We start from the raw sequence: 25,086 nt of genomic DNA, 5'->3' as shown, positions 1-25,086 counted from the left end.
TTTTATATACATGTACAGTGCCCACCTGTACATGTATATAGACTTTTGCCATAGGAGAGGTGTTTTATTGCTGCCCAGGGCGCCCCCCCTGCGCCCTGCACCCGTACAGTGACCGGAGTGTGTGAGGTGTATGGGAGCAATGACGCACAGCTGCGGTGCTGTGCGTTACCTCTGTGAAGCCGAAGGCTTCTGCCGCCTTAGACGTCTTCTGGCTTCGTTTCTTCTGGCTCTGTGAGGAGAACGGCGGCGCGGCTCTGGGGGTGAACGCCCAGGACGAACCTGTGTTCACTCCCTCTGGAGCTAATGGTGTCCAGTAGACGAGGAAGCAGAGCCTATCATTTAAGTAGGTCTGCTCCTCTCTCCTCAGTCCCTCGATGCAGGGAGCCTGTTGCCAGCAGTGCTCCCTGAAAAAAATCCAAACAAAAATGCTTTCTAAGCAGGAAACTCAGGAGAGCTCCCTGCAGTGCACCCATTCTACTCTGGGCACAGTCTAAAACTGAGGTCTGGAGGAGGGGCATAGAGGGAGGAGCCAGTGCACACCCAGAATCCAAAGTCTTTCTTAAAGTGCCTTATCTCCTGCGGAGCCCGTCTATTCCCCATGGTCCTTACGGAGTCCCCAGCATCCTCTAGGACGTTAGAGAAATTAACAATTAAAGAATATATATACACTGGTGGTTCCTGGAGTAAAGTGCTCTTATTATGGACTCACATAATAACAGTATAAAAAAATTCATACAGTAAAAAAATTCACAGTGCAATATTAAAAATGAAAAAGCGCGTGACAGGGATCAGTTTGTCTGGGTGCACTCTATCCCATTCACATATATTGTGTATATCTTTAATAAAGAGTTCAATTTCATTGTATTTGTTTATTATTTGATAAATAATTCAAAAATAAAGTACCGATACCCACGTAGAATATATTCTTTTATTCGTAATCCCACATGTGGTATTATTATGACCTAAATACGAGGTCATACAAAGCGAAATATTAAAAACAATAAAGAAAATAGGATTTTGGTACTTACCAGGTAAATCCTTTTCTTTGAATCCATAGGGGGCACTGGAGTACTCTTGGGATATGGACGGTGTTAGCAAGGACTGGGCACTGAATATTCAAATTTCAGTAACTCTCCTCCCCTCCATACTCCCAGAATGCCAGTGTTTTTTCCTGAGGCGAACAGGATAGAGAGGATGAATAATGGAGAATTACCTATAATATTATAACATAACGGACAACAATAAAGTTGACACATAACGTCACTGACAACTAACCAGTTGACACCATAACCGATAAATCGGTGAGAATGTGTTACCATAAGATCCCCTGAACTTACCACAACCAGGTAAAACTGCTCTGGGTGGGCGTCCAGTGCCCCCTATGGATTCAAAGAAAAGGATTTACCTGGTAAGTACCAAAATCCTATTTTCTTTTTCATCCACTAGGGGTCACTGGAGTACTCTTGGGACGTACCAAAGCTTCCCTCGTGGGCGGGAGAGCTGTTTGGACCTGTAACACTAGGCGGCCAAAGCTAGATGCTGATGCCGCAAACGTATTAACTTGTAAAAGCGCACAAACGTGTGCACTGATGACTATGTAGCCGCACGGCAATTCTGCGTCGTAGACACCCCACGACCAGCTGCCCCTGAAGTTTCCACAGAACGTGTGGAAAGAGCTGTTACTGATGTAGGCGGCTGTAACCTAGCATGAAGGTAAGCCTGACGTATGGTCAGTATAATCCATCTGGATAAGGTCTGCTTAGAAGCTGGCCAACCCATTTTGGCAGCATCATAGAGAACAAACAACGTATCCGTCTTACAAACTGTAGACGTTCGGGACACATAAACGCGTAATGCGCGTACCACATCCAAAGTTCCAGACTGTCCTGTTAACACAGGAACTACTATTGGTTGATTGATGTGAACATATGACACTACCTTTTGCCAGAAAGCGGGATTCGTACGAAGCTCCGCTCTGTCATCATGAAACACTACAAACAGTGGCTTGCATGCCAATGCACCCAAATCTGAAACACGCCTTGCCGAAGCTAAGGCTAGGAGAAAAAATCGTTTTCCAAGTGAGAAACTTAACATCCACTTAATGTAAGGGTTCAAAGTATGAAGCTGTACAAAATATACAACCAGATTCAAGTCTCATGGCGCTGTAGGTGGAATGAATGGAGGCTGTACTATGAGAACACCTTGCAGAAAAGGTGTGTGAGACGGCAATAGAGCCAATATTCTTTGAAAGTAAATTGACAAAGCAGATATCTGCACCTTTAGTGTAGATAAACGCAGTCCTCCATCTAACCCCGTTTGTAGAAATAACAAAAGACGGGATAACTTGAAAGATGTCGGAAACTTCCGAACTTCACACCAACCTATATAGGCACGCCAAATCCTGTAATAATGAGCTGTCGTAACTGGATTTCTAGCACGTAACATGGTTGTTATAACCGATAGTGAAATGCCCTCTCTTCTTAAGAGGGCGGTCTCAACAGCCACCCCTTCAAACGCATCCGCGATAAATCGGGGTAAAGGAATGGACCCTGTCGTAACAGGTCCAGACGTAACGGAAGCGGCCAAGGATCGTCTGCGAGTAAGCAACAGAGAGAGAGCAGCGGAAACGGTGGAAACAGATAGCCGAGGCTGTACGGCCATGCAATCGTGAGAGCATCCACTGCCACTGCCTTTGGATCTCGCGTTCTGGACACATACTGGCTTTTGGTGATTGTGGCGAGATGTCATCAGGTCCACTTGAGGGTAACCCCACCTCTGGACCAACATGTGAAACACTTCTGGATTTAATGGCCATTCTCCTGGATGAAAATCCCGATGGCTGAGATCATCCGCCTCCCAGTTGTCCATTCTCGTAATGAACACTAGCGCCAATATCACTTGGTGATGTTCGGCCCAATTGAGGATTCGAGCTACTTCCCGCATTGCCATGCGGCTTCTCTTTCCCCTTTGTTTATTGACGTACGTGACCGCCGTTGCGTTGTCTGACTGCACTTGGACCGTCTGAGACCGAAGCAAGTGCACTACTTGTCGTAGCATTGTAAATTGGTCGGAGTTCTAGGACATTTATAGACAGCAATCTGTCGTGATCCTCCCAGAGACCCTGGAGCTGACAATTTTGAACTGCAGCTCCCCAACCTCTGAGACTCGCATCTGTGATTAGCACTATCCAATTCCAGACGCCTTACAGAGTTCCAGCGGTTAGATTGTGTACTTGGAGCCACCAGAGTGTAGAAACTCTGGCCCGTGGAGACAACCTCACCCTCTAGTGAAACTGCAGATGCGAGGCCGACCACTGTGCGAGCACATGCAGTTGAAAAGGAAGTGAGTGAAATCTTCCGAACAGAAGCGCTTTGAAAGCCGCCACTATTGTGCCTAACCGGCGAATGCACAAGCATACCAAGGCTTGAGCACTAATCGTACCAGATGACGAATTGTCTGTACTTTCTGTTCTGGTAGACAAATTCCTCGATCTACCGTATCGAGAATCATTCCTAGGAAATGAAGTCGTTGAGACGGAATCCGATGTGAATTCTTGAACATTACAAACCAACCGTGCTGAACCAGCACATTGTACCTTAGCAACGCATGTTGAAGGCGCATTTGGTTGAGACGGAGCTTTGATGAGCAAATCGTCTAAGTACGGAACTATTATCACTTACAGGAATATGAGATGAGCCATCAAAACATACATCACTTTGGTGAATACCCTAAGCTCTGACGAGAGGGCAAACGGTAGAGTCTGAAACTGATAATGGATCTGCCGTATTGCAAACGCAAGAACCTCTGAAGAGGTGGCCAAATCGGAATGTGTAAGTATGCATCCTCGAGATCCAGCGCAATCATGAATTCCTGTGGCTCTAAACCTGCAAGTACTGTCCGCAGAGATTCCATCTTGAATCTGTAGTAAGTATGCAATATTGGCCTGACCAAGCCATCCGGCTTTGGTACCACAACAGACTGGAATAATAACCGTGACCTTGTTGGTGTACAGGGACCGGAATCAAAACTGCTGACTCCAGCAGAGAGTGAATAGCAATTTACCGAACCGTCCTCTTCCTACACAGGCAGTCCTGTGTTGAAAAACCGCAGAGGCGGTAGATTGCTTTTAACACTAAATTGCGGATCCACCCATCTGTGGATATCTGCAACCATGCCAAATGAAACGTCTGAAGGCGTGCTCCCACAACTGGAGCACAGAGATGGGCTGGGAGCCCGTCATGCCACTGGCTTGCCGGTGCTGGCGTTGGTTTGTTGAAAACCACGTCCTCGACCTCGCCTACCAGGCGTGGCTGTTTGTCTACCACGGCCTCGAAAGGGCTAAGGTCTAAAGGATTCGAACGCTGGTCCAGAGTATCCTGTGAAAAATACCTTTGTCCAAATCAGGACCAAACAACCTTCGCATAATGTAATGCTTCTATTCTTCTCTCGACCTTTGCCTCCGCCTGCTAAGGACGCAGCCAGAGCGCTTGTCGTGCCACAACGAGTGACGCTGAAAGGCGAGAACTGACTAGCCAGACGTCCGTAGAAGCTGTACATAGATAATCAGCAGCTTCGCAGATTTGATCAGCGAGAAGCATAAGGTGGACGTTTTGTAGGGCGGACCCGAGTCCTGTTATCCAGACAAGCAACGCCGTAGTTACCCAAATGCCAACCAAACACGGTCGAAGCAACACCCCTGCTGCTGTATACAGCGACTCTAGCATAGCTTCCATGGAGATGTCACTGACTTTAGAAACGGGCAACTAGACCGAAATCGGCGAAGTTTCGAAACCTGTGTATCAGGATCCTATTAACATCTTATTTAGAGATTCCACGCTGGAGATCTGTGGCCTTAGTAAAGACCACCTTATAAATTGTCAGAGCCTCTTCAGTCCCTGTAAACTTCAGAGTCTGACGCACCCACACTATCTGACTGCTGGTCTATTCACCCTTCTGACATTCATCTTGCGCAGTTAGGCCTGGCATAGAATCGTCAAGATTGCAACATAGCAGAAACTGGGAATTTATAAGGCAAATGAAAACGATCTTTGCAAAATAGGAGATGAAATGGGAGTTTAAAATATACTGTGCATGTGGTAGAACTCACCGGGAACCCACTGGTACAGACATGACAGTGAAACAACTTTTCCGTCTTTGCTGGTGACTGACTTATTATGTAACCAGACAAATAAATAGACAAAGACAAACCAATTCCACCTCAGTAAAATTGTGTGTATATGTTCGAAGTGCAGTGCACGTGGCCAGACCATAAGAAACCTGATCCAAAAATTCCTACCAACACCCCTGCGCCATCTGGTGGAGCAGTGTTGTAGGACAGGAACGTTCTGGAAAAGAAACAGAAAATAAGATTTTACTTACCGATAAATCTATTTCTCATAGTCCGTAGTGGATGCTGGGGACTCCGTCAGGACCATGGGGGATAGCGGCTCCGCAGGAGACAGGGCACAAAAGCAAGCTTTTAGGATCACATGGTGTGTACTGGCTCCTCCCCCTATGACCCTCCTCCAAGCCTCAGTTAGGTACTGTGCCCGGACGAGCGTACACAATAAGGAAGGATCTTGAATCCCGGGTAAGACTCATACCAGCCACACCAATCACACCGTACAACTTGTGATTTGAACCCAGTTAACAGTATGATAACAATGAAGTAGCCTCTAAAAAAGATGGCTCACAACAATAATAACCCGATTTTTTTGTAACAATAACTATGTACAAGTAATGCAGACAATCCGCACTTGGGATGGGCGCCCAGCATCCACTACGGACTATGAGAAATAGATTTATCGGTAAGTAAAATCTTATTTTCTCTAACGTCCTAGTGGATGCTGGGGACTCCGTCAGGACCATGGGGATTATACCAAAGCTCCCAAACGGGCGGGAGAGTGCGGATGACTCTGCAGCACCGAATGAGAGAACTCCAGGTCCTCCTCAGCCAGGGTATCAAATTTGTAGAATTTAGCAAACGTGTTTGCCCCTGACCAAGTAGCTGCTCGGCAAAGTTGTAAAGCCGAGACCCCTCGGGCAGCCGCCCAAGATGAGCCCACCTTCCTTGTGGAATGGGCATTTACATATTTTGGCTGTGGCAGGCCTGCCACAGAATGTGCAAGCTGAATTGTACTACAAATCCAACGAGCAATAGTCTGCTTAGAAGCAGGAGCACCCAGCTTTTTGGGTGCCTACAATATAAACAGCAAGTCAGACTTTCTGACTCCAGCCGTCCTGGAATTATATATATATATATATATATATATATATATATATATATATATATATATATTTTCAGGGCCCTGACAACGTCTAGCAACTTGGAGTCCTCCAAGTCCCTAGTAGCCGCAGGCACCACAATAGGTTGTTTCAGGTGAAACGCTGACACCACCCCAGGAAGAAACTGGGGACGAGTCCGCAGTTCTGCCCTGTCCGAATGGAAAATCAAATATGGGCTTTTGTAAGACAAAGCCGCCAATTTTGACAATCGCCTGGCCGAGGCCAGGGCCAACAGCATGGTCACTTTCCATGTGAGATATTTCAAATCCACAGATTTGAGTGGTTCAAACCAATATGATTTGAGGAATCCCAACACTACGTTGAGATCCCACGGTGCCACTGGAGGCACACAAGGGCTGTATATGCAATACTCCCTTGACAAACGTCTGGACTTCAGGAACTGAAGCCAATTCTTTTTTGAAAGAAAATCTATAGGGCCGAAACTTGAACCTTAATGGACCCCAATTTGAGGCTCATAGACACTCCTGTTTGCAGGAAGTGCAGAAATCGACCTAGTTGAAATTTTTTCGTGGGGCCTTCCTGGCCTCACCCACGCAACATATTTTTACCACATGTGGTGATAACGTTGTGCGGTCACCTCCTTCCTGGCTTTGACCAGGGTAGGTATGACCTCTTCCGGAATGCCTTTTCCCTTAGGATCCGGCGTTCAAACCGCCATGCCGTCAAACGCAGTCGCGGTAAGTCTTGGAACAGACAAGGTCCCTGCTGGAGCAGGTCCTTTCTTAAAGGCCGATGCCACGGTTCCTCTTGGAACAGACATGGTACTTGCTGAAAGCAAATCCCTTCTTAGCTCCCGAGGCCATTAGTCCTCTGTGAGCATCTCTTGAAGTTCCGGTTACCAAGTCCCTCTTGGCCAATCCGGAGCCACGAGTATAGTTCTTACTCCTCTATGTCTTTTAATTCTCAATACCTTGGTTATGAGAAGCAGAGGAGGGAACACATACACCGACTGTTACACCCACGGTGTTACCAGGACGTCCACAGCTATCGCCTGAAGGTCTCGTGACCTGGCGCAATACCTGTCCCATTTTTTGTTCGGGCGGGACGCCATCATGTCCACCTTTGGTCTTTCCCAACGGTTCCCAATCATGCGGAAAACTTCCCGATGAAGTTCCCACTCTCCCGGGTGGAGATCGTGCCTGCTGAGGAAGTCTGCTTCCCAGTCGTCCACTCCCGGAATGAACACTGCTGACAGTGCTATCACATGATTTTCCGCCTAGCGAAAAATCCTTGCAGTTTTGCCACTGCCCTCCTGCTTCTTGTGCCGCCCTTTCTGTTTACGTGGGCGACTGCCGTGATGTTATCCCACTGGATCAATACCGGCTGACCTTGAAGCAGAGGTCTTGCTAAGCTTAGAGCATTATAAATTTGCTCCTAGCTCCAGTATATTTATGTGGAGAGAATTCTCCAGACTTGATCACACTCCTTGTGTGACTGCTCCCCAGCCTCTCAGGCTGGCCTCCGTGGTCACGAGCATCCAATCCTGAATGCCGAATCTGCGGCCCTCTAGAAGATGAGCACTCTGTAATCACCACAGGAGAGACACCCTTGTCCTTGGATATAGGGTTATCCGCTGATGCATCTGAAGATGCGATCCGGACCATTTGTCCAGCAGATCCCACTGAAGAGTTCTTGCGTGAAATCTGCCGAATGGAAGCGCTTCGTAATAAGCCACCATTTTTTACCAGGACTCTTGTGCAATGATGCACTGACACTTTTCCTGGTTTTAGGAGGATCCCGATTAGCTCGGATAACTCCCTGGCTTTCTCCTCTGGGAGAAACACCTTTTCCTGGACTGTGTCCAAAATCATCCCTAGGACCAGCAGACGTGTCGTCGGAACAACTGCGGTTTTGGAATATTTAGAATCCACCCGTGCTGTCGTAGAACTACTTGAGATAGTGCTACTCCGACCTCCAACTGTTCTCTGGACCTTGTTCTTATCAGGAGGTCGTCCATTTTCTTTGAAGACGAATCCTCCTTTCGGTCATTACCTTGGTAAGGACCCCGGGGTGCCTTGGACAATCCAACGGCATCGTCTTGAAACTGATAGTGACAGTTCTGTACCACGAACTTGAGGTACCCTTGGTGAGAAAAGGCAAATTTTGGGACATGGAGGTAAGCATCCCTGATGTCCCGGGACACCATATAGTCCCCTTGTTCTTTGCTATCACTGCTCTGAGTGACTCTATCTGGATTTGAACCCTTGTAAGTGTTCAAATTTTTCAGATTTAGAATAGGTCTCACCTAGCCTTCAGTACCACCATATAGTGTGGAGTAATACCCCTTTCCTTGTTGTCGGAGGGGTAATTTTATTATCACCTGCTGGGAATACAGCTTGTGAATTGTTTTCAATACTGCCTCCCTGTCGGAGGGAGACATTGGTACAGCAGACTACAGGAACCTGCGAGGGGGGAAACCTCTCGACATTCCAATCTGTACCCCTTGGATACTACTTGTAGGATCCAGGGGTCCTGTACGGTCCCAGCGTCATGCTGAGAACTTGGTAGAAGCGGTGGAGGGCTTCTGTTCCTGGGAATGGGCTGCCTGCTGCAGTCTTCTTCCCTTTCCTCTATCCCTGGGCAGATATGACTCTTATAGGGACGAAAGGACTGAGGCTGAAAAGACGGTGTCTTTTTCTGCAGAGATGTGACTTAGGGTAAAAAACGGTGGATTTTCCAGCAGTTGCCCTGGCCACCAGGTCCCATGGACCGACCCCAAATAACTCCTCCCCTTTATACGGCAATACATCTTTGTGCCGTTTGGAATCTGCATCACCTGACCACTGTCGTGTCCATAAACATCTTCTTGCAGATATGGACATCGCATTTACTCTTGATGCCAGAGTGCAAATATCCCTCTGCGCATCTCGCATATATAGAAATGCATCCTTTAAATGCTCTATAGTCAATAAAATACTGTCCCTGTCAAAGGTATCAATATTTTTAGTCAGGGAATCCGACCAAGCCACCTCAGCTCTGCACATCCAGGCTGAGGCGATCGCTGGTCGCAGTATAACACCAGCATGTGTGTGTATACTTTTTAGGATATTTTTCAGCCTCCTATCAGCTGGCTCCTTAAGTACGGCCCTATCCGTAGATGGTACCGCCACTTGTTCTGATAAGCGTGTGAGCGCCTTATCCACCCTGAGGGGTGTTTCCCACCGCGCCTTAACTTCTGGCGGGAAAGGGTATACCGCCAATAATTTTCTATCGGGGAAAACCCACGCATCATCACACACTTCATTTAATTTATCTGATTCAGGAAAAACTACAGGTAGTTTTTTCACCTCACACATAATACCCTTTTTTGTGGTACTTGGAGTATCAGAAATATGTAACACCTCCTTCATTGCCCTTAACGTGTGGCCCTAAAAGAAAATACGTTTGTTTCTTCACCGTCGACACTGAAATCAGTGTCCGTGTCTGGGTCTGTGTCGACCGACTGAGGTAAATGGGCATTTTACAGCCCCTGACGGTGTTTGAGACGCCTGGACAGATACTAATTTGTTCGCCGGCCCTCTCATGTCGTCAACCGGCTTGCAGCGTGTTGACATTGTCACGTAATTTCCATAAATAAGCCATCCATTCCGGTGTCGACTCCCTAGAGAGTGACATCACCATTACAGGCAATTTGCTCCGCCTCCTCACCAATATTTTCCTCATACATGTCGACACACACGTACCGACATACAGCACACACATAGGGAATGCTCTGATAGAGGACAGGACCCACTAGCCCTTTGGGGAGACAGAGGGAGAGTTTGCCAGCACACACCAAAAGCGCTATAAATGTATATAAACAACCCTAGAAGGTGTTGTTTACTATATATGCGCTCTTAATATATAAATATCGCCAATTTATGCCCCCCTTCTCTTTGTTACCCTGTTTCTGTAGTGCAGTGCAGGGGAGAGTCCTGGGAGCCTTCCTCACCAGCGGAGCTGAGCAGGAAAATGGCGCTGAGTGCTGAGGAGAATAAGCTCCGCCCCTTTTCCGGCGGGCTTCTTCTCCCGGTTTTTAATAAACTGGCCTGGGTTAAAATACATACATATAGCCTTAATGGCTATATGTGATGTATTTATTTTGCCACTAAAGGTAATTATATTGCTGCCCAGGGCGCCCCCAGCAGCGCCCTGCACCCTCCGTGACTGAGTCAGTGAGCCGTGTGACAACAATGGCGCACAGCTGCAGTGCTGTGCGCTACCTTCATGAAGACTGTGGAGTCTTCTGCCGCCTGTTTTCCGGACCTCCGTTCTGCCGTCTCTTCAGCGTCTGTAAGGGGGATCGGCGGCGCGGCTCCGGGACGAACCCCAGGCTGACCTGTGTTCCGACTCCCTCTGGAGCTAAGTGTCCAGTAGCCTAAGACTCCAATCCATCCTGCACGCAGGTGAGTTGGAAATCTCTCCCCTAAGTCCCTCGATGCAGTGATCCTGTTGCCAGCAGGAATCACGGAGATTGAAACCTAAAAAAAAACTTTTCTAAACAGCTCTTTAGGAGAGCCACCTAGATTGCACCCTCTCGGACGGGCACAAAAACCTAACAGAGGCTTGGAGGAGGGTCATAGGGGGAGGAGCCAGTACACACCATGTGATCCTAAAAGCTTGCTTTTGTGCCCTGTCTCCTGCGGAGCCGCTATCCCCCATGGTCCTGACGGAGTCCCCAGCATCCACTAGGACGTTAGAGAAAGTATGATTAAAATGGCCTCCAGCCATGTGCTTATAGTCAAAGAACATATAGCATATTTTGTTACATGACCATATATACATACATACATACAGTATTTTATATACATTTCCTATGTTATAACATTGTCTATGGTATAACAAGTGCTACACGAATGCATATATAACACAATGCAGCCCTTCTTTAGCATAGGCTGTCTATTGCTGCTGCTGTGGCATAATCTCTCCCCCCTGCAGCTGAGCTACAAGTAATAGGGACAGGGAAACTCCTGACTGCCCAGCATGAGCCCACTAGCTACTAGAGGGCTGTTTTTCAGGGACAGACCGCTGCAGCAGTGTGCACTGTCCGCGGTCTGAGTGATAAGAGGCGCCGGCATCCCCCCTTCCCTGCTAGCCTTAGTGTGTGCAGGGAGCGCTGGCAGTGCTGAGCTGCCGGCCGTTATTGAGACAGACCGCGGCAGCAGTGAACGCTGTCCGCGGTCTGAGGGAGCAGTTACCTTTCCCTAAGCGACGGAGCCTCCGGCCGTTACAGGTACAGACCGCGGCAGCACTTAACGCCGTCAGCGGTCTGATTGCATTACAGGCAGGGAGCGCTGAGAACAGCGCTTGCAGCGGCCGTCCAGCGCGTCCCTCTGAGCGGCGCCGGGACTAGGGGAGCTGATAACAGCGGTGGCGGGGACGGAGCAGCGGCTCGGGCGACGCTCATAGCAGTACCCCCACACGGCGGGGCGGTAGCGTGAGCTGACCGCCCCTGTCATAAATACCTGGGTTCCTGTGCTCTGACGGGGCTTCTACAGCAAGCTCCGTTCTGCATTCTCAGCTGAAGGTAGCTGATGTACTTGGACTCTGACGGGGCTTCTTCCAGCAAGCGCCGTCCAGTCCTTTCTGCAGACTCAGCTGTTGTTAGCTGAGCTGCTTGTGGCTGTGAGGGGGCTCCTTTGTGAGGCCCGACACGCCAAGAGCTGCACGCAGCAGCTTCTATAATCCCGTAGCCAGAGCTTTTGTGGAAGCTTGGAAAGGATTGTAATGTATAAAAAAGAAAAACAAAAATGTTTAAAAGTAAAAAAATGTATGTCCCCCTCTGGAGGTCCACACTTGTCCATGTGAGCACCGAAAAAACACTGGCATTCTGGGAGTATGGAGGGGAGGAGAGTTACTGAAATTTGAATATTCAGTGCCCAGTCCTTGCTAACACCGTCCATATCCCAAGAGTACTCCAGTGACCCCTAGTGGATGAAAAAGAAATTATTACAACTGCACCGCATACGGTGTATGCCGTATAGGCAAATATTAATGTGGAACTACCATAGTGGCGGGCTGGCAGAATACTGTTAAGTGTAAGGGATTTCCGCTGTCACTTACCAAACATGGAGTGACAGAAATCACATAATAATTAATGCATACCGGCATCCTACACTGACAGTCGGCAGCCGAGTCTCACATATAATTATCTTTCTGCCAGTACCTTTTATATGGTGTGACACAGGAGTCATTAAATACAAACCAGCACTTTATGGCTCACAGCCTGATAGAATAGCCCAATGGGAAATAAAATTTGCTGGAGAAAAAACACAATGTTTGTTTCAATGTAACTGACTATGCATACACGCAAATAAATGTGAATTATAGCTCCACTCATGAGGTAATTCTGACTGCACGTATATAGAGCACCTTGACTGCACAGCAATAAAGAAGTATGCTAATGCACAGAAATATAATTGACTGACACCTTGTTTACGGCACAGCACTGACATAATTACAGAAGGTTTTGAAGTACATCCATACCCCATTTTGCGGAATATAATATCATTTTTAAAGGACACTTTTATATAGGTTCAATTTAGTGAATTACAATACTATATATACTTCAAGTTATCACTAAATACAGGTAGACCATTTTCAACTGTTCATATTTTTTGACATAAAATAGATACATTATAATAAAGGAGAGCAAGACAATAGAATACAATATTGGCACCTTTAAAATATACATGAATATCGAAGCATAAGAACATTAGAACTCATCATAAGAGTATAACAGTGATATATAAGAATAAGAGACGGCACACTGTTTGGTTTTAAAACGTTATTATTTTTCACATAGACAAGAATTTGTCTAAAAACTTTTCCTATCACGTTTTTCTATTTCTTTATTGTTTTTAATATTTTGCTTTGTATGACCTCGTATTTAGGTCATAATAATACCACATGTGGGATAACGAATAAAAGAATATATTCCACGTGGGTATTGGTATTTTATTTTAGAATTATTTATCAAATAATAAACAAATACAATAAAATTAACCTCTTTATTAAAGATATACACAATATATGTGAATGGGATAGAGTGCACCCAAACTGATCCCTGTCACGCGCTTTTTCATACTTATCCCTTGGATCAGTGAGTAGCACCAATGTTTTAATATAAGTGGATCTTATGTACACCAGAAATTGAACATATAATCCCTTGCATCACCACTAATTATCATCAGTTCTGGGGCCTAATTCTGAGTTGATCGCAGCAGCAAATTTGTTAGCAGTTGGGCAAAACCATGTGCACTGCAGGGGGGGCAGATATAACATGTGCAGAGAGACATAGATTTGGGTGTGGTGAGTTCAATCTGCAATTTAAATTGCAGTGTAAAAATAAAGCAGCCAGTATTTACCCTGCACAGAAACAAAATAACCCACCCAAATCTTACTCTCTCTTCACATGTTATATCTGCCTCCCCTGCAGTGCACATGGGGGGTAATTCCAAGTTGATCGCAGCAGGATATTTTTTAGCAGTTGGGCAAAACCATGTGCACTGCAGGAGGGGCAGATATAACATTTGCAGAGAGAGTTAGATTTGGGTGGGTTATTTTGTTTCTGTGCAGGGTAAATACTGGCTGCTTTATTTTTACACTGCAATTTAGATTGCATATTGAACTCACCACACCCAAATCTATCTCTCTATGCACATGACATATCTGCCCCCCCTGCAGTGCACATGGTTTTGCCCAACTGCTAAAAAATTTCCTGCTGTGATCAACTTGGAATTACCCCCGTGGTTTTGCCCAACTGCTAACAAAATTCCTGCTGCGATCAACTTGGAATTACCCTCTTGGTGCGGGATATCAGCTCCCAAACCAATATTAAAAATTATAATTGAGTGATGTAATCTTAAAACAATAGCAAATTAAAACAATAAAACATAAAAAAAAGAAGAATTTAAAATCAATAATAATTCCCTGTATGGTGTCCAACAGCTACTGAGGAAGCGGACTGCGATCCGTAAAACGAGTCACTTGGCTTTTAGTTTTTATTCAATGTATCATAAATAACCAAATGGCTCACATTTTCAGCAAATCACCAGGGAATGTTATCTACACCATAATGGGAGTATGATGAAAAAGAACTACATCTAGTATGCACTGCTTCACAATCGTTAGAAACTGAACAACTCAGAAGATAGAAAAAAGCAGGCAGCAGTTGAAAACACACAAACACACAGATAAAAGGGAGGTTATTGTGTACATTTACCTTGTGGAGCCATTGGGCAGAACAGTCACACAAAGACACTCTGCATTTACCACTCGTCGGTAATGCTTCAACACATTCTGAAACTCTTCATTTAAAGGACCGTCCCCAAAAATCAGAAAGGTATCTACCTGTGTAAAGCAACACATTACTGTACAGTATACTTCCACAATACACAATGTAACAGTAAATAATTATAATCTCAGCTTTCACATCTGCTAGTTTACTACTGTGATGGCTATAGTAATGGGTATTTTTTTTCATTCACCATTATATCAATTTAACTAAAATCAATCTGGGGAGGGGGGGGGGAGGGGGGGGGGGGGGCTGTGGCTGCATTGGGCACTTCCTGCAAACTTAAATAGTTGTCTCCTCCCCTTCTGTCCTCTCCACCAATAGGACTCTAGCTTTTTAGTGCCCCGCTAGAGGTACCCTTTCTTTAAGCTACAAGAGCAGCTATGCTAGTTTTATTTCTGCTTCTTGTTTTCTTTTTTAATAGAGGAGCTAAAAAAGAAAATAGAATTAATTACTACTGGCTTATTATTTTAAAGACTAGAATTCACATATTTACATACACCTTTCATTTAGATTTACATTATTGAAAACTTGAACAATCCTTCTGAAAAGATGATACGGACTATAGTCGGAGCCATTAATTTACTCATACATGCATCCATCAAATTCCTAAACACTAGAGTTGACTTTTCTTACCTTTGTTCGTTTCATAAGCAGCTCTAAGAGGTACTCTGCTATGGGATTCCTTTCCTCGAAGGGCATGATTGAGCTGTTAAGTACTTCCTGAAAACAAATGCCATCATTAGTTTGAGAATTGTGCGATGCTCCATGCCATTTCAATGAAAACTTCCTATACAAAATGCACACATGTACTGCATACAGTAATACTAAACACAACCACTAAAATCTAAATGAAGTCTCATACAGACAAGTATCAAAATGTATCCACGGCCGCTACAAAGTGAAGTTATGATAAAGCTGCTGGTTATTTCACTAGGCATCAGTGCCTCATGTCTCGCTGAGGTCACTAGTTCTTCATCAATCAACAGGCTGAATATTGAATCAGAACCTAGAAGGCTGTATCCACGGATTCTAGGAAAACAGCACATGAATACACTTCTGACTGTGCCATATCAGCACATAACACTGGGGGGCGATTCAGAGACAGACGCTAATATCATTGGTGCTGCACCTTTGAACACAGCGGTGACGCTAAAATGTGTTAAAGCTGCAGGAGGCTTCTGATGGCTAAACTTTGCTACTGTCATCATCCGAGTGCTGCATCTGAATACACAATCACCATCGCAACCATTTTTGGGAACACTGCCCTCAAACGGGATGCGGCTTAGGGGGCACTGCGTGTAATGACACATGACCCGTACTGCACATACGCAGTCCGTGCTCCATAGGAGTTCTACTCACACCAACGGGTTTGCATACAGAATGACAGAAATTCCTTGCACAGTTTTTGTGTTGTAGTGGGGGAGGAGTTTAAGCTTTTAAAGGCAACTCTTTAAAGTGTACAGGCTCCTGATACCACATTCTATATCCCAGCATTCAGAGAACATAATTAAATGAGAAGTATAAAAATAAAATGTTTTCAGAATTTTGATCTAAAGTGGGTACTTGCTTCAAACCAGTATGTTGCTTAGCACTACGCCTCACATGTTAATGTATGACTGCCTTTCTTACCTCAGCTTGTTGCTTAATCTCTGCCACACATTGAAAGAGAGGACCGGAAGAGTGATTAGCCAGGGCAAAGGCATTGTCTGTGCATAACACAAGCTGGGCACTTTCTGCAGTGTCTCTCACCATGAGGCTCAGCAGCAAGCCCACTTCCAGGAGCTGTATTGTTAAAAAAAAAAAAAAGGACAAATAAGGCCCAAAATGAGTAAAAGGGAGTGTTATGATAGACTTACCATGGTTAACACTCTGCGAGGTACATTGTGTTCCACAGGGAAACATTGGGGTGTAGAGTGGATCTTGATCCAGAGGCACCAACAGGCTAAAGCTTTAGGATCCTCTATAACACTGCCTCCAGGCACTAAGAGCTCAGTTTCGTTAACCAGTCCAATGCAGGAGCAGGTAAGAGAGAAGGCAGATGTTAGTCACATAGAACCATATTGTCACGACATGAGAAGGGACCAGCGGCTAATGCCATACAAACCCATAGAAGCTGGGTGCGTCAGGGTGGGCGCCCTGTGGAACCCAATGTACCTCGCAGAAAGAGTATTAACCATGGTAGGTCTACCATAACACTCATTTTCTGCAGCAGGGTACATTGTGTTCCACAGGGAAAAATTGGGTATGTCCTAAAGGAGTTTCTCAAGGGAGGGGACGTGCCTTAGTGGATATGAGAATCCGGCATCCAAAGGAAGCATCCTGGAAGGTGAAAGTATCAAAGGCATAGAACCTAAGAAAAGTGTTCACTGAGGACCACGTAGCCGCCTTGCACAATTGTTCTGCTGACGCGCCACGACGGGCAGCCCAAGAAGGTCCAAGAGACTGAGTAGAATGTTTATTAATAGCAGCAGGAGCTGGGAGACCAGCCTGCGCATAAGCTTGTGCAATCACCATTCTAATCCATCTGGCCAAGGTTTGCTTATTCGCAGGCCAGCCACGTTTGTGGAAACAAAACAGGACAAAAAATAGGATTTTAATATACCTACCAGTAAATCCTTTTCTCGTAGTCCGCAAAGGATGTTGGGGAACATCATAGACCTTGGGGTATATTTACTAACATTCGTAATTCTCCCGATTTGGTGGGAGAATAATCACGAATGACATCGAAAGTGTAAAACTGCAACTTTTTGAATTTATTACGACTAATTTACTAAGCTGCCGTATTCTGCATTTTCGGGTTTTCCGATGTCGATGTCATTCGTTTTTTTAGGCAGTGTTTTACGTGAGTGACTTGTAAAACACTGCCGACTTTAATACAATGAATCTCGGCCGGATCTGAGATCTGTGCTGGGCTTCATTGTGCACTTTGTTTAAAAAAAAAAAAAAGTTTAAATGTTATAAAAAAATTGCGTGGGGTCCCCCCTACTAAGGCAAACCAGCCTCGGGCTCTTTGAGCCGATCCTGGTTGCAGAAATATGGGGAAAAAATGGACAGGGGTTCCCCCATATTTAAGCAACCAGCATCGGGCTCTGCGCCTGGTCCTGGTTCCAAAAATACGGGGGACAAAAAGCGTAGGGGTCCCCCGTATTTTTAAAACCAGCACCGGGCTCCACTAGCTGGACAGATAATGCCACAGCCGGGGGTCACTTTTATACCGTGCCCTGCGGCCGTGGCATCAAATATCCAACTAGTCACCCCTGGCCGGGGTACCCTGGGGGAGTGGGGACCCCTTCAATCAAGGGGTCCCCCCCCCCAGCCACCCAAGGGCCAGGGGTGAAGCCCGAGGCTGTCCCCCCCATCCAATGGGCTGCGGATGGGGGGCTGATAGCCTTTTTGTAAAAGTGTAAGATATTGTTTTTAGTAGCAGTACTACAAGGCCCAGCAAGCCTCCCCCACATGCTGGTACTTGGAGAACCACAAGTACCAGCATGCGGCGGAAAAACGGGCCCGCTGGTACCTGTAGTACTACTACTAAAAAAATACCCAAAAAAAGACAATACACACACACCTTGAAAGTAAAGTTTTATTACATCCATCCACACAAACATACATACATACTTACCTTATGTTCACACGCAGGTCGGTCCTCTTCTCCAGTAGAATCCATGGGGTACCTGTTGAATAAATTATACTCACCAGATCCAGGGTACCAGGCTCCTCGGATAATCCTTTTGTAATCCACGTACTTGATTAAAAAAATAAAACGGAGACCCGAGCCACGCACTGAAAGGGGACCCATGTTTTCACATGGGTCCCCTTTCCCCGAATGCCAGAAACCCACTCTGACTGATGTCTAAGTGGGTTTCTTCAGCCAATCAGGGAGCGCCACGTTGTAGTACCCTCCTGATCGGCTGTGTGCTCCTGTACTGTCTGACAGGCGGCACACGGCAGTGTTACAATGTAGCGCCTATGCGCTCCATTGTAACCAATGGTGGGAACTTTCTGCTCAGCGGTTGACCGAAAGTGACCTCACCGAGTAGAGTGAGCCTTGACCGAAGTCGGCTTCGGCAGTCCCGCCGAAGAATAAGCATGCTGGACTGTACAACAGATCCAGCGACTAATAGTCTGCTTAGAAGCAGGACACCCAATTTTATTGGTATCATAAAGCACGAACAATGCTTCTGACTTTCGAAGAGGAGCAGTCCTCTTGACATATATCTTTAAAGCCCTTACAACGTCCAAGGACTTCCCCGTAACAGAAGCGTCAGTGGCTACGGGCACCACAATAGGTTGGTTGATATGAAAAGATGATACAACTTTTGGAAGGAACTGCTGACGTGTTCTTAATTCAGCCCGATCCTCATGAAAAATCAGGTAAGGGCTCTTGTGAGACAAGGCCCCCAATTCAGACACCCGCCTTGCGGATGCCAAAGCCAACAAGGTGACTACCTTCCATGTAAGAAATTTTAATTCTGCCTTCCATAAAGGTTCAAACCACTCTGATTGCAGGAACTGCAACACCACATTAAGGTCCCATGGCTCCGTAGGAGGCACAAAGGGAGGTTGGATGTGCAGAATCCCTTTTATAAAAGTCTGAACCTCCGGAAGGGTAGCCAATTGTTTCTGAAAAAATATGGACAAGGCCAAAATTTGGACCTTGATAGAACCTAACTTTAGGCCTACATCCACACCTGACTGTAGGAAAAGGAGTAATCTACCCAACCGGAATTCTTCCGTAGGGAACTTCTTGGACTCACACCAAGAGACATACTTTCGCCAAATTCTATGGTAATGTTTTGACGTCACCACTTTTCTAGCCTGAATCAGGGTAGGAATGACCTCGTTCGGAATACCTTTCCGGGACAAAAGCTTTCGCTCGACCTCCATACCATCAAACCTAGAAGCAGTAAGAGCCTTCGAGGCCCTGGGTCTTGACTTTGAAGAAGAAGGAACCTTCTTCTTAGAACGAGACTCAGAAGTCTTTGCAGGCCTATAAGGGCCATGAGGTCTGTCAGAACCGCAGCTACTGGATCTGGACGGTTTTGTTCCAGAGATCCCAATGCTAAAACTAGCCGGAGGATCCCTCCCACAAGGAGTGGGAGTATACACTTAGAGTAAAGTATCCCAACCATCAGCTTTAGGCAAAGGAGCCTTACGACTCTTTGAAGATTTAGGTAAAGGACGTTTACACTTCTGCGAAGCACTAAAATTGGACACCACCTTTGGAGATGTAGTCCCAGGCTGCACTGCGTCAGCCACCGTATGAGAAAAAGCAATCTTCTTTGGAAGCTCGTCTTGCAATGGAAGTGGATCCAGGTCTGATTCTTGTACCTGTGTCCCTGTAGTAAATGAGGCAACCTTATTACAAGGCACAATCGCAAGATGTGTTGATAGCAAGTCAGTGGTTGTTCCTTCAGGAAAGTCTACTGTAGGATTAGATTGTGGAATAATCTTTTTCGGCTGCAGAATTCTATTTCTATCGATTGCCATTTGAATTCTCTGTAATTGTCTATGACAATTCCGCCAGGAGGGAGCTTTTAACTGTAAACAGGAAGGCAAAATCGCAATTGATGTTGTGATCCCTCCCGACTGGACACCCACAGGGGAGTCCCAGCGTCATTGTGGGGTAAATGGCGGAACAGAAGCAGTCTTCTGATCCGGAGGCCCTGCCGTCGCAGGCTTATCACCACGTTCCTGACCCCTTCCTCTACCAAAGAAAGGGGTGGAACCTCTAGCTCTCCCCGCTTTACCACCTCTGAAAGGTTGCGGAGATGGACCAAAATAAGGTTTCTTCGTAGGAGGAGCAGCAGAAGGAAGAAAAGCAGACTTGCCTGCTGTTGTTTTAGATATCCACGCATCTACTGCTTCTCCAAACAAAGCCTCCCCTTCATAGGGTAGGGATTCTACGTTTTTCTTGGATTCAGTCTCTGCAGACCACTGGTTAAGCCAGAGGCCCTTGCGCGCAGATACTGCCAAGGCAGATGACCTTGCCGCTAATAAGCCAATGTCTGCCGAATCCTTAATATGAGTCAATGTGGATATAATTGTATCCTTGTCAATGGTATCAATATTTGCAAGCAAATTTTCCACATACTTTTCAATGGCATTAGAAACCCATGCACCTGCAATGGTAGGTCTAAGTATAGCCCCACTGTATGAGTATATAGACTTTAGGGTATTCTCAATTTTCCGGTCCGCCGGTTCCTTCAGTGAAGCCGTGCCGGGGGCGGCTAACGTAACCCTTTTGGACAATCGTGACAGGGAGGCGTCTACTACAGGAGAAGTTTCCCACTTTTTTCTATCACCCTCAGGAAAGGGATAGGCCAGTAATAGTCTCTTAGGTAATTGGAATTTTTCGTCTTGAGTCTTCCAGGCCTCACTAAACAGAGCATTTAAATCTTCTGACACAGGAAAAGTAACTACAGGCTTCTTATCCAAATGAAAATAAGCTTTCTTCCCTTGTACAGGAGTTCCATCAGGAATATCTAACACTTCCTTAACATTTGTAATCAAATTCTGAATACAGTTAGAGAGGGTAGCATCCGCCCCCTTAGAATCCCCGTCAGTGTCCCCTGTGCCGTCATCAGTATCTGTGTCGACATTAAGTAACCGCACCAAGGAGCGTTTGGCGGGACCTGAAGAGGGACCCCCTGCTGATGCAGAGGGACCTGTACATAGGGTATCTTCTATAGATCTCTTCCAAGTCTGAAATTCCTTATCAGATTGTATAAATCTGTCATGTAACTGAGCAATCATATGTTTAATGGTCCCCACTCCTTCTGGTTCTTCCACAGAAGGATCAAAGAACAACAGACAGTCCTGTTTATCAGGGAGAAAATCTCCCTCAGTAGAAATAACCCCTGCATCATCTAATGTCTCCATTGTAAAAATACAAGAATACTGTGTACATACACTCACATACACACTCAGTCACACAGGGTTTTACAGGTCCTGTACTGAGATCCGGAAGGACACAGAAGTATGAGCCAGCCCCCACAGCGCTATGAAAAGGGTTTAAAATAACTCTGCAAGGGGCGTGGCCACGGCGGCAAGAGACTAGGCAGCAGGATCGAGGAGCTCCCTGGATATTAATCCTGAATATATCCTGGGGCTCTTTCTGTGGCTTCCCCTCGGCTCCTCTCCCGGCTAGCGGCATTGGGGAGGCGGCGGGCATCGCTGGAGGACCCTTGTGAGTGCTCCCGGCTCGCGCCAGCGGCCGCCCGGATCTCGGGCCTAGGCCGCCAGCAAGTCCCCGGCCTCAATTTCCGGAGCTCCGCCGGGCGCGCGCGCCCACACGCGAACGCGCACCCGCGGCGACCACGGCTTCCTGCGGCATCTGAGGTGAGTGGCACCCCACTCCTGCACCCCCAGGGTACCATACTGGCCCAATCCTGCTCCCCTGGTGCCAGATATTGAGAGGGCTGGATAAAAGAAGGGAGAGTATGTGTGCTTGGCAGCCATCTTGATTGCAGTTTCCAGTGTCCCTCCTCACTGCATGGAGCTGTGTGTGTTAAGATAATATTGGGCTGGATGAGTTGAGCTGGTCCCCGCTGCCCTGCCTTCTGCTGCTGGACTATCCTACAATATATATATATATATATATATCCCACATCAGACAAGCAGCGGCACTCGGAGACATTGTTATGGTGAAAAAATAAGAATTTACTTACCGATAATTCTATTTCTCGGAGTCCGTAGTGGATGCTGGGGTTCCTGAAAGGACCATGGGGAATAGCGGCTCCGCAGGAGACAGGGCACAAAAAGTAAAGCTTTTCCAGATCAGGTGGTGTGCACTGGCTCCTCCCCCTATGACCCTCCTCCAGACTCCAGTTAGGTACTGTGCCCGGACGAGCGTACACAATAAGGGAGGATTTTGAATCCCGGGTAAGACTCATACCAGCCACACCAATCACACCGTACAACTTGTGATCTAAACCCAGTTAACAGTATGATAACAGAGGAGCCTCTGAAAGATGGCTCCCTAAACAATAACCCGAATTAGTTAACAATAACTATGTACAAGTATTGCAGATAATCCGCACTTGGGATGGGCGCCCAGCATCCACTACGGACTCCGAGAAATAGAATTATCGGTAAGTAAATTCTTATTTTCTCTATCGTCCTAGTGGATGCTGGGGTTCCTGAAAGGACCATGGGGATTATACCAAAGCTCCCAAACGGGCGGGAGAGTGCGGATGACTCTGCAGCACCGAATGAGAGAACTCCAGGTCCTCTTTTGCCAGGGTATCAAATTTGTAGAATTTTACAAACGTGTTCTCCCCTGACCACGTAGCTGCTCGGCAGAGTTGTAATGCCGAGACCCCTCGGGCAGCCGCCCAAGATGAGCCCACCTTCCTTGTGGAATGGGCCTTAACAGATTTAGGCTGTGGCAGGCCTGCCACAGAATGTGCAAGTTGAATTGTGTTACAAATCCAACGAGCAATCGACTGCTTAGAAGCAGGCGCACCCAACTTGTTGGGTGCATACAGTATAAACAGCGAGTCAGATTTTCTGACTCCAGCCGTCCTTGAAATGTATATTTTTAAAGCTCTGACAACGTCCAACAACTTGGAGTCCTCCAAGTCGCTTGTAGCCGCAGGCACTACAATAGGCTGGTTCAGGTGAAACGCTGATACCACCTTAGGGAGAAAATGCGGACGCGTCCGCAGCTCTGCCCTATCCGAATGGAAAATTAAATAAGGGCTTTTATAAGATAAAGCCGCCAGTTCAGATACTCTCCTGGCGGAAGCCAGGGCCAGTAACATAGTCACTTTCCATGTGAGATATTTCAAATCCACATTTTTTAGTGGTTCAAACCAATGGGATTTGAGGAAATCTAAAACTACATTTAGATCCCACGGTGCCACCGGAGGCACCACAGGAGGCTGTATATGCAGTACTCCTTTGACAAAAGTCTGGACCTCAGGGACTGAGGCCAATTCTTTTTGGAAGAATATTGACAGGGCCGAAATTTGAACCTTAATAGATCCCAATTTGAGACCCATAGACAATCCTGATTGCAGGAAATGTAGGAAACGACCCAGTTGAAATTCCTCCGTCGGAGCACTCCGATCCTCGCACCACGCAACATATTTCCGCCAAATGCGGTGATAATGCTTCGCGGTGACTTCCTTTCTTGCCTTAATCAAGGTAGGAATGACTTCTTCTGGAATGCCTTTTCCTTTTAGGATCTGGCGTTCAACCGCCATGCCGTCAAACGCAGCCGCGGTAAGTCTTGAAAGAGGCAGGGACCCTGTTGAAGCAGGTCCCTTCTCAGAGGTAGAGGCCACGGATCGTCCGTGACCATCTCTTGAAGTTCCGGGTACCAAGACCTTCTTGGCCAATCCGGAGCCACTAGTATCGTTCTTACTCCGCTTTGCCGTATGATTCTCAATACCTTTGGTATGAGAGGCAGAGGAGGAAACACATACACCGACTGGTACACCCAAGGTGTTACCAGCGCGTCCACAGCTATTGCCTGCGGATCTCTTGACCTGGCGCAATACCTGTCCAGTTTTTTGTTGAGGCGAGACGCCATCATGTCCACCATTGGTCTTTCCCAACGGTTTATTAGCATGTGGAAAACTTCTGGATGAAGTCCCCACTCTCCCGGGTGAAGATCGTGTCTGCTGAGGAAGTCTGCTTCCCAGTTGTCCACGCCCGGGATGAACACTGCTGACAGTGCTATCACGTGATTCTCCGCACAGCGAAGGATCCTGGCAGCTTCTGCCATTGCACTCCTGCTTCTTGTGCCGCCCTGTCTGTTTACATGGGCGACTGCCGTGATGTTGTCCGACTGGATCAACACCGGTCTTCCTTGAAGCAGAGGTTCCGCCTGGCTTAGAGCATTGTAGATTGCTCTTAGTTCCAGAATGTTTATGTGAAGAGACTTTTCCAGGCTCGACCACACTCCCTGGAAGTTTCTTCCTTGTGTGACTGCTCCCCAGCCTCTCAGGCTGGCGTCCGTGGTCACCAGGATCCAATCCTGTATGCCGAATCTGCGGCCCTCCAATAGATGAGCCCTCTGCAACCACCACAGAAGAGATACCCTTGTCCTTGGAGACAGGGTTATCCGCAGGTGCATCTGAAGATGCGACCCTGACCATTTGTCCAACAGATCCCTTTGGAAAATTCTTGCATGGAATCTGCCGAATGGAATTGCTTCGTAAGAAGCCACCATTTTTCCCAGGACTCTTGTGCATTGATGCACAGACACCTTTCCTGGTTTTAGGAGGTTCCTGACCAGGTCGGATAACTCCTTGGCTTTTTCCTCGGGAAGAAAAACCTTTTTCTGAACCGTGTCCAGAATCATCCCTAGGAACAGCAGACGAGTTGTCGGCATTAATTGGGATTTTGGAATATTCAGAATCCATCCGTGCTGCTTTAGCACCTCTTGAGATAGTGCTAATCCCATCTCTAGCTGTTCTCTGGACCTTGCCCTTATTAGGAGATCGTCCAAGTATGGGATAAATAATACGCCTTTTCTTCGAAGAAGAATCATC

General features: G+C 46.6%; 1 protein-coding gene across 7 annotated transcripts in view; it reads right to left on the bottom strand.

The window, feature by feature from the left end:
• The window catches only part of LOC134890326 (telomerase protein component 1-like), a 262,589-nt gene that overhangs the window by 106,829 nt on the left and 130,674 nt on the right, over positions 1-25,086 (bottom strand). For all 7 annotated transcript variants that reach the window (XM_063913448.1, XM_063913445.1, XM_063913451.1 and 4 more), the window contains exons 14-16: positions 16,214-16,366; positions 15,218-15,304; positions 14,510-14,637 (exon numbers count right to left, since the gene is read on the bottom strand). In XM_063913448.1, the coding sequence (XP_063769518.1) occupies positions 14,510-14,637; positions 15,218-15,304; positions 16,214-16,366 (368 nt within the window). The remainder of the gene's footprint in view (positions 1-14,509; positions 14,638-15,217; positions 15,305-16,213; positions 16,367-25,086) is intronic.

Source organism: Pseudophryne corroboree, chromosome 1 (assembly GCF_028390025.1).
Source record: "Pseudophryne corroboree isolate aPseCor3 chromosome 1, aPseCor3.hap2, whole genome shotgun sequence".
In the NCBI taxonomy this organism is placed as follows: Eukaryota; Metazoa; Chordata; class Amphibia; order Anura; family Myobatrachidae; genus Pseudophryne; species Pseudophryne corroboree.
Note: the sequence above shows the minus strand (reverse complement) of the source record. Positions and strands in the feature narration are given on the sequence as shown.